The sequence below is a fragment of the Taeniopygia guttata genome, chromosome 2 (assembly GCF_048771995.1).
Source record: "Taeniopygia guttata chromosome 2, bTaeGut7.mat, whole genome shotgun sequence".
Lineage (NCBI taxonomy): Eukaryota > Metazoa > Chordata > Aves > Passeriformes > Estrildidae > Taeniopygia > Taeniopygia guttata.
This window is the reverse complement of record NC_133026.1, coordinates 94,852,056-94,861,507: the sequence shown is the minus strand read 5'-3', so window position 1 is coordinate 94,861,507 and position 9,452 is coordinate 94,852,056. Positions and strand designations below refer to the sequence as shown.

At 49.0% G+C, this 9,452-nt stretch overlaps 1 protein-coding gene across 2 annotated transcripts; it reads right to left on the bottom strand.

Moving 5' to 3' along the window:
- Window positions 1-418: 418 nt before the first annotated feature.
- On the bottom strand, window positions 419-7,292 carry CBLN2 (cerebellin 2 precursor). 2 transcript variants are annotated; one of them, XM_072924468.1, is made up of 5 exons: window positions 7,117-7,292; window positions 6,761-6,847; window positions 5,271-5,858; window positions 3,027-3,146; window positions 419-2,743 (listed from the first exon to the last, which is right to left on the bottom strand). In XM_072924468.1, the coding sequence occupies exons 3-5, from the start codon at window positions 5,637-5,639 to the stop codon at window positions 2,546-2,548; spliced, it is 687 nt and encodes a 228-aa protein (XP_072780569.1). In that variant the 5' UTR covers window positions 5,640-5,858; window positions 6,761-6,847; window positions 7,117-7,292; the 3' UTR covers window positions 419-2,545. The 2 variants fall into 2 exon arrangements, with proteins under 2 accessions (XP_072780569.1, XP_002192463.4); XM_002192427.7 differs by having other exon boundaries at window positions 6,999-7,182.
- Window positions 7,293-9,452: the final 2,160 nt, after the last annotated feature.

Here is a 9,452-nt window from a genome sequence, read left to right as displayed (position 1 = left end):
GGCTATCATATAAACATATTTGTTAAAAAACACAGTCAAGATTACTGAGCTTGAATACATGATCTGAGATATTCAGATTATACAGCTTCAATGGCCAAAGAAACTTCCAAGGATAGTTCCAAGGAAAACATTGCTATTGGCCTCATTTAGCTTAGGAGAGAGCCAGAACTAAGATGTCATTGCCTTTTTCAAGCCAAATGAACTGAAATAAATTTAAAAACTGAATGTGATTATAGTAGGAAGAATTTTAAAATAAAACTGAGTCATTCTTATTTTAAATTATTTTGACTGAGTATTTTTATTTTAAATTAAAACTATAGTAGAAATTAAAATTTTGGGTGCTTGAACCCACCTCAGTTTCTGTTTCCTTGAGTGACACAATCTAGTTGTAAACACAAAAAAGTAGTTTTACAAAGTCTACCATTAAGACAACTGTATTTATTGTATTTTAATAGAAAAAGGTTGCTGCTGACTCAGGTTTTATTTCATGTACTTAAACTTAGCCCTGTGATATTTTGCAACTAGAAACATTGCAGTCATGCCAAAGCACAAAGAGGAAATAGAAAAATGCAACCCATTTAAAAAAAACCAACAACCACAAATCCATTAAGTAACTGCAAAGTGAAACGGCAAAGCAAACAAACCACATCAATGGTGAAAATGCACAAAAATGTTAAATATTAAATTGGCTTATATTTTAGTCATCTGAGGTATATAATCACACAGATAAGGGTTTTTTAAGAATATATTACTTTAATTTTTTCCCTTGAATGATAAATTTACAATGAAAATGACATGTCCACCATTATTTTGAAATACAGTGTAGTTACCAGCGTTTTCCTGAAAATGCCTTTCCGTTATATTTGCTTGTGGAAGTGGAGTAAATTTGACAAAAATAAATTCTTATGCACATCCACCCTTAGGGGATTCATAGTAAAATGAAACATTTAAAATTCAATAAATGTTGATAAAAATTCTATAAAATAAAAATTCCTCCTGGATCTCCTCAAATAAGATTTTTTTCAGCATATTGTCTAGTACACCACTTTAAGAAACCCAAAAAAACCCACCAAACCAAAAAAAAACCCCAAAAAATACCTGAAGAAACAGGATCTATTTATTGAGAATGAGGCAAAAGAACACCATTGATAATGGCCTGATATTTTACCTCTTGTTGATTGGGATAATAATTTTCTCAGTGTTCAATATTGATATAAGTCCACTCCTAGAACTGTGAGGCCATTTGTGTTGGGAAGAGCAGAGAGAGTGAATATATGCATGGCATCTGTGCCAGCTTCTGGAGCATTTGTTGATCCTCTGAAGCCCCTCTCCATCTGAGGCCCCTCTCCCTAAGGCTGTCAAAGATGCTTGCGTCTACTCCTCCAATACTTGTTACAGACAGCTCAAGTGGAGATGGTTTTATTTAATTTGGAAGAGGAAAAATTTGCTCTGCTATCTCTCTGCACTCCCACAATGCATACTCAAGCATTAGTGGACAAATATATCAAATAAATATCAGGAAAAACCACCCAAAATATGGTAATGAAAAGAAAGTATATATTTTATGGTATGGTCAGAGAAGATATTCAAAGCCTCCACTGCTGCTTCTAGAAATGTCAGGGCAATTGAGAAATGTCAGTTCCTTTACTGGTTTCCAGATTGCAATTGAAGGATCATGTAGCTCTCTCGTTCTTTCTCTCTCTCTCTCTAAATAGGTCTATAAAGATCAGCTGGAAAGTGCAGACAGAATTGTTCACTGGTTAGCTTTACTCGGAGCTACAGGGTATATATGTGCTTTGTTTTGCCTTATTGATCAATCTAGCTTACATTTTTAGCACACACAAACAAAAATCAGGAAAAATAAAAAGTTGATGAAAAACACGAACAACACAAATAAGGTTCCAATCGTGCAAATTTTGCTTCACTGGATAAAGCACTTCTTGACACAGTAATGTCCAGAATCCCCCTCCCCCAGAAAAATACAGGACTGAGACTGAAGCCATTCTTTTTTTTTTTCCTTTTTTTTCTTTTCTTTTTTTTTTTTTTTTTTCCTTAAGGCTATACAACACAAAGAAATAAAGCATGGAAGAACACCTCATTGGGCTGAACACTTCATTCTTCTGGCTCTGGAGTGAGCCTTTGACAAAGTAATTCTGTGGTCCGAGTTATTTGTTTCATTGGGACAACAACAAGAGAAAGAAAAAGAGGTAAAAATGAAAGAGAGATAAAAATAAAAAGAATAAGAAAGTCAATGATCCCAACAATAAAATCCAAAATTGACTTTACAATCACAGGTACAAATTGCTCAGGTCGATAATTTCATTTCTCCTAAAGATCACTGTCGTCTAAAACTAATTAGAGGCGCAGGTTCCAAGGAATTGTCAATATTCAAAGCAAATGTTGGAGTTTAGAAGGTTATCATTCTTCTACCGTGACAGTCTGACGGGGTGACTGAAAATATTGTCATGTGCTGCCAAGTTCAGGGTGTCATTAACAATTGAATCCTTGCTCCAGCTCATGGATCTGTCTCCTATTTGGCCTTCTTTTATAGTGGAAAGACTAAGAAGCCAGAAAAGGTTGAATATTTCCACCCTCCCATGAGGTTACCCCTTTCCAGTTTGAGATGCACTTTGTCTTCTCTTTCCATGAGGAGCAAAACCCCATTGCTGGCTGCTTCTCTGGTGACGTCCTGATCCCCTGCAAAAGCTGAAATCACTGGGTAGCCGTTTTGCATTAAACTTACCTAAAAAGTGCAAAGAGACAGAATCTGAGTTTTCTCAATACTCTCAATGACTTTTTTTGCCCTGTGCACATCACAAAACTTTTGTGCAGGTCAGAATCTAGGTTGAATTAAGCTAAGGAATTTCCGTCATGTATATAGACCCCTTTAAAAATAACCCATAATCTCATTCTTCAACTTCTGGGTTTTTTTAAAATATGAGTCTAGAAATGAGAATTTGAAGAAAATGAAAGAAAAAAAAAGAAAATGAAAGGAAAGACAGCATCTTCTTTCAATTACAACCCACCTGGATGGTTTGTCTGTTATAGACCTTGACCACGTGGAAACTGAAACTATATATCCCTTTTCTTGGTGCTACAAATATACTGGAAGTAAGATCAAAATGGTTGCCAATATTAACTAATACCTGGAATATAAACAAATAAAACAGAACAAAGAAAAGGAGAGAGAGAAAGAGAGAAATCAGAGAAATCAGACTCCACCTTAGAGAAGCACCAGCAAAAATCTGGCATGAGCTTAATGGCCAACATAAAGCATAGTCAAAATGGCATTTGCAGCACAAGTGCATGGCAGGGGAATGGAGTCAAGTTACAGAGGCATTTAAAAGGCATCATAGTTAATAAAGCAATTTAGTTACACAAAAATGATCTCCAAAGCATGTTAGATGAAGTGCAAATGTCCACACTGAGCTGTCAATAAAGGAGGAGGAGGAGTGTGAAATGGAGGGAAGGAGGGAGGGGAAAAAAAGTAGGAAAAAATACCAAAAGTCATTAGCTCATAATAGAAATGTATGGTTTTTAGATAGCACTACTGAAATCAGGGCTGGTCTCGAGTTTTACAGGGTATAGAACTAAAATTGCACTGCAGAGAGGGGCAAAAGAGGAAAGACTGCGCTCAGCAACAGCAACATCTGCCGGCTCGTGTCTCTCTGTCCCTCTGGAGGGCTGTGCCACTTGGCCCACACACGCTCCTCAGGAGGCTCGGATGGGCCTTTTCCTCCATCCGGGCAATAACATTAATTTTTCATATATTTCAATTTTTTTTTTAAACAAAACAAAACAAAAAACCAAAAAAAAAAAAAAAAAAAAAAGATGAAGAGTTGAGCACCCCGCCAGATGTGCAAAGCCTCGTTCAGAAGCGGTGGCTGCACCCTGCCGATCCCGCCGGTCTGACGGGGCCCTGGCTTTGGCTCAAAAGGCACCAAAAGGTTCGGGCGGAGGGCAGAGAAGAATCTGCGGGTCGGTGGCGATGCGGGTCGGGTGTGCCCTAGCCGACCGCTCCGCCGTGCCCACCCCCGGGCACACCCGTCACGGTCAGTTTGCGGGCTAAAATCCTGCTTTAATGAAAAAATACAAAGCAGGAGAAAAAAAAAAACCAACACCATTCCCCCCCTCCCACCCCCCACATCCCAAGCCTTTCCTCCCAAACAGCCAAAGTCTACAGCTTCCCTCAAAAAAGGAACAAAAAATGATTTAAAAAATCTTATTGAGGGAGCACCGAGAAAACGCCTTCAAACTCCCAGGAACTGCACATTGCCGGGTGTAAAACATCTAAAATATGCTATATATTTAGCAAGTTGGGGGCTTGATTTTTGTTTTGTTTTTTTTCCTCTACTGATCTGATTTTATGAGATCTTGTATGCAACGAATGGCTGTGCAAACCCATTAGGAGAGATAGGTAGACAGATAAATGACAACCAGACAGGTAAAAAAAACCAAACAAATTACCCAAAAAACCAAAAATAAACAAGTCCAGAGAAAACAGTCTGGTATGCTAATTTTGGCTGACTCTTCAATACTACTTCAGGAGTCAGAAGCGGTAGGAAAAAAGGAAATTTCACCGCAAAAATAAAGTGGATGGACAGGCTTTTGTCTCCAGGAGGGAAGCGGTGCGACGAGGCAGGGGCACGGGGCAGGACAAGCAGGCAGGGCTAGGGCTGTTCGCTGCTCTGCCCGGCGTACACCGTGCGGGATAACACCATTCCGATATAGCCCGCCGGGGACACCGTTTGCCTCGTCTGATAACGCGGGAAACACCCTCTTCTTCCTCATCCCTCCCTCCCTCTGAGAGATGCTGTGACATTGCCAAATGCGCTCCGAACAGGCAGATCCGGCGACTCCTCATCGGTACCTCTCTGATTTTGCACAGAAGGAGGGATGTACACCCTTCCCTCGAGTCGCTCCTGGCTGGCCGAGGCAATCCTTGGCCGCAAGGCGCCCCCGCACACGTCCGAGGCGCAGACTTTCACGTTAAAGCTGTCTCCGTCCTAGCGATTGTGACCGGACAAGAAGCCGGCGTGTTCACCCCCGGTACCACCCTAGGAAAGCCCTGCAGCTACCTGAAAGAACTTTCCGAAGTCTTTCTGGGCCGTTGAGACGTGAAGTTGCTATTGAGCGGGTGGGTCGGGATTAACAGATGGAGCGGGAACCAGGAGGAGAATACGCGTGCAGCCAGGGGAGGCAGGGGCGGGGGATGCCCGCGCAAGGCGCGGGGACAAGGGGTAGCGAAGGCGAAGCAGGCAGCGCCTGACCTGGTCGAAGTAGATGGTCATGGTGCGGTTGCTCATCTCGGAGGGCTCGTGGTTGGTGCTGCGGGTGGCCGAGAAGGCCACCTTGGCGCTGCCCGAGCGCACCGAGATCCCCAGGGAGGAGGTGATGGCGCCGTCGGCCGAGGGGCTGGAGTCGCAGACCACCAGGCACTTTCCCTCCAGGACGATGGGCTCCGTGTCGTTCTGCGCCCGCACCGGGCACCCGGCGGGCAGCAGCAGCAGCAGCAGCGGCAGCGCCGCCGCCAGGCAGCAGGAGCAGCCGCCCGCCGGCTCCGGCAGCGCCCCCCGCCGCCGCCGCCCCATGCCCGGCGCCGGACCGCCGCCGCCGCCGCTCCGGATCGCCGCCGACATGCGGGCGCCCCACGCCGCCGCCGCGGGCGGGCGGCCGCGGGGAGGCGGAGGGGGCTGCGCGCCTGCTGCCGCCGCGGCGCCCTGCGGCCAGCGCTCTGCGGGACGGCGGCTGGGCAGCGGCGGCTGCGGCCGCGCCTTCCTCCCCTTCTTCTCCTCCTCCGCCTCCTCCTCTGCGCGGGGCGAAGGAGCCTTCTCAGAGGGCGGGCGGCACGCCGCAGCCTGCCAAGGGGAAAGGCGGCAGTGAAGCACAGCAGCGGGCAGGTGGGAGCCGGCACCACGCCGCCCGGCGGGCTCCCCCTCCCCGCCCCCGGCGCCCCAGGGAGTACAACAGGTCTGGGAGATACCTGGCTGCCCGGTGTTCCCGCTTTCTCCTGTTCCCCAGCAGCCTGCCGTAATCCCAGAGTGGAGGAGGGGGCAGCGCTGCATCCCCAAACCCCCGGCGGAGCATTCTGCGGCTGCCTCGGGCAGTCCCTCTCCTGACCCACAACGAATGGGGTCTCCAAAACCCGGCTCCATTTCTTCCCACAGCCCCACTACTAATTACATCTGCGAGCCTGGTTTGTGTCCATCTCCTAACGCCCCAGACACCACGGAAGGAAATTTTATTCTTGTTATAAGTAACGCGCTTTCTCTCCCCTCGATGGAGCTGCTTCGCTATCTGTAGAGTTCGCTGGCAGCCGGGGCGCCCCGAAGCCCGCGCTGTCGCCCTGGCCGGGCTCTGGAAGCCGCCGCTGCCCTTCTCCCCGCCTGGCGGCTGCCGCGCTCGGGCACCGATTTGTACTTCCCAACCTTCTGTGCCCCAGGCCAGGCTACCACCACTGCTGCCGACCCCGGAAACTCCCTAAAGTCGCGAGAAGGAGGCAGCTGGCTTAGATATCCCCCGGTTCCCACCCCGGCATGCACACATATCGCAGGAGTCAAAGCCTCACCCGGCTTCTCCCTCTGAAGTTGCATCTCAGTTTTTCCCATTCACCAGAACACCCGGTGATCTCGCTCCTGGGAGATCGCCCCTACACTTCCATAGAGGCATCTCTACCTAGCCCCGCACCTTACTCTTGCTATCATTTAAAATTATATTTTGCAAAAAGAACAGCCGGCGGGGACGAGAACGGCTTTTTTACCTGGGAGGTCCATGACGGGAGAGGCGGGTTGGCTAGATAGCTCGTCCGTGAACTTGTATAGTTTAGAGAAAATGAGCCGAGATTGCGCTGGCAGAAAGAAAAGGAAACAGGAGTCGCCTCTTTCTCTCCCGCCCATTGCCAATAATCATCCCCCTCCCGCCAGCCGCTACCACCACCACCCCTCTTCCTCCCTCCTCCCCTCTTCCCCGGCACACACACGCACACACACAACACGCACAGGCACCCGACAGAGATTCAGACACCGGGACCAGAGATGAGTGCTGCCACAGCAGCACCGGCGATGCTGCACCCCAGTCCTTGCCCCGGCCAGGCACCCCTGCGCCTTGGAGGCGCACCCCGACACATGGCGAGCAGCAGCGACAAGCCGCGATGTTCCCACTGGGACGGCCTCTCCGGTGTCACTGGAGGCAGGGAAGAGCCGTGCCGCCTCGCCCCCACCCGCCCCCGCCATTATTTCTACTTGAACCCGTCGTGCTAGGACGCCCCTGCTCCAACATGCCACCGGCACGTTAGCGCTCACCGGCCGCCGCTGCGGCATCACTTACTGGGAGCTTTTTGGAATTCACAGACTTTGATTGTGACAACAATAATCACTAAAAAAGACATGTTGCTCGGGGCACTTCGGGGCGTAAGGCTGCGCCTTGCACACCGCAAGGCCCCATTCCCACGCTCGTACCTGCACACCTCGACGCCCAAAGTGCAGCAGCGTCTCCCTCTTTATTAATATATCTCTTCCCGGGGGGTCCTGATTCCCGGCCCGCCCCCAGACCACCTCCCGAACTGGGACCCGCTCCCTGACCCACTTCAGGACTCTGGGACTTGCTCCCTGACCCACTTGCGAACGGAACCCGTTCCCAAGCCCGCTCCCGTCCCAAGGCTCGCTCCTGGCCCGCTCCCGGCCGCTCTCCCGACCCCGGTTCCCGATGTCTCTCCCGGCCCCGCTCCCGCTCCCGGTCCCACCCACGGCTCCGCTCCAAGTGCGGTCGCGAGGCGCCACCTGGCGGCTCCGCGGGGCGGGCCCGGGGCCGCCGGGGCTGCGGGGGACAGAGGGAGCAGGGAGGGACAGGGAGCAGGGAGGAACAGAGCGAGCAGGGAGGGACAGGGGGAGCAGGGAGGGACAGAGCGAGCAGGGAGGGACAGGGGGAGCAGGGAGGGACAGAGGGAGTAGGGAGGGACGGGGAGCAGGGAGGGACAGGGGGAGTAGGGAGGGACAGGGAGCAGGGAGGGACAGGGGGAGCAGGGAGGGACAGGGGGAGCAGGGTGGGACAGGGGGAGCAGGGAGGGACAGGGGGAGCAGGGAGGGACAGGGAGCAGGGAGGGACAGGGGGAGCAGAGAGGGACAGGGAGCAGGGAGGGACAGGGAGCAGGGTGGGACAGGGAGCAGGGTGGGTCGCACCTCGGCAGGGGAGGGAGGAGGGAAATTCCCAAAGGGCAGAACGTCCGCCTGAGGAGCTGAGTGGCCGCCCTCTCTCGCTGCTGCAGGGTCTGGGTGAGCTGGGCTTGTGGGTCGCCCCTGCCTTGCGGAGCGGTAGCGATAATGTCTGTCACAGACAAGGTTATCATCAGATGTTGCTGGCTCCCCAGCTCGTGGGGCTGCTGCTGAGAGGTTATCAGCAATGCGAGGGAGGGTAAGGCAGAGCTCTGGTTATGCAGTTTTGAGAAACACCATTGCATTTTGAAGCGTTTCTCTCAGTTGCAAACTGGGCTTCTCATTTCATATGGCGTTTTCCTAGAGATCCTGAAACTTAGACTTCAGCATCTGGAAGGAACTTATCAGAAAACCGTGTTTACATCTAAACATCTGATATAGAGAAAATTTGCGGATGTATGTCAACAGTAAAATTACAATCTCTTCTGTGAATGAACACTCCTCTGCTTCAATATTCTGCTTTAAGCAGAAGCACGGAACCCCTGAGGGTGTCTGCCTGGTGATTTGCACCGAGAAATTAATCATGCCCTGAAATTACAGCTAAGCAGTGTGCAGGGAATTCCTAACCTATAGCTCCTTATTTCAAATGAGAAATTTATGCTAAGCCTGAAATACTAATGTTTAATGGTCTTTTTTTTCTGAGTTCAAGCACAGAGCTATGAGAGTAGAAAGCTGAAAAGTGTAGTGCATTAAAATTATCAGAAATCAGAGCAGGAACAAGTCTGTGGCTGTAAGGCACCACCTATTCTGCAAGGCAGTGAAAAGGACCACAGAAATTCCTTTAGAAGAGGTTGAAACTCAATCTTACCTGTCTCTGGTACACTAGGGAGCTGCTATTATTTCTCTTTAGATCACACTACTCATTGATTATGACTGTGTTGTATAAATGAGGAATGAAAGCAGAGCCAAAGGATTTGCACCTTGTTCTCTATGACTTAGAACATAAGGCCTAGTGCTGAGGGAATGATGGCATGTTATCAGTTCTACCTGCAACTTTCAAGGAAGATGAGCATAAGAACTAAAGGGAATTGAAAAGCCATTAAATCCAATGTGCACCCACAGAAAAAAAAAAAAAAGAAATTAAATCTTGCCCTTTTTAGTACAAGAAATGGATCCCAAATGTATAGAAACTCCCTTCTTCTTAGATAGGTAACTAATAAAAGACCTGTAAGTAAAAATCATTACAGTATGAATAGAGGTAGGTGACAAATATAAGTAAATATAAGTAAATCTAATAAAATA

Bases quoted from the DNA above. Each gene is read 5' to 3' on its own strand.
- CBLN2 (XM_072924468.1), bottom strand. From the start codon at position 5,639: ATGTCGGCGGCGATCCGGAGCGGCGGCGGCGGCGGTCCGGCGCCGGGC. The intron at 3,147-5,270 runs GTCAGGCGCTGC...TTTATATTCCAG, and splicing joins TGACCATCTACTTCGACCAG to GTATTAGTTAATATTGGCAA. The intron at 2,744-3,026 runs GTGGGTTGTAAT...TGCACTTTTTAG, and splicing joins ATAACAGACAAACCATCCAG to GTAAGTTTAATGCAAAACGG.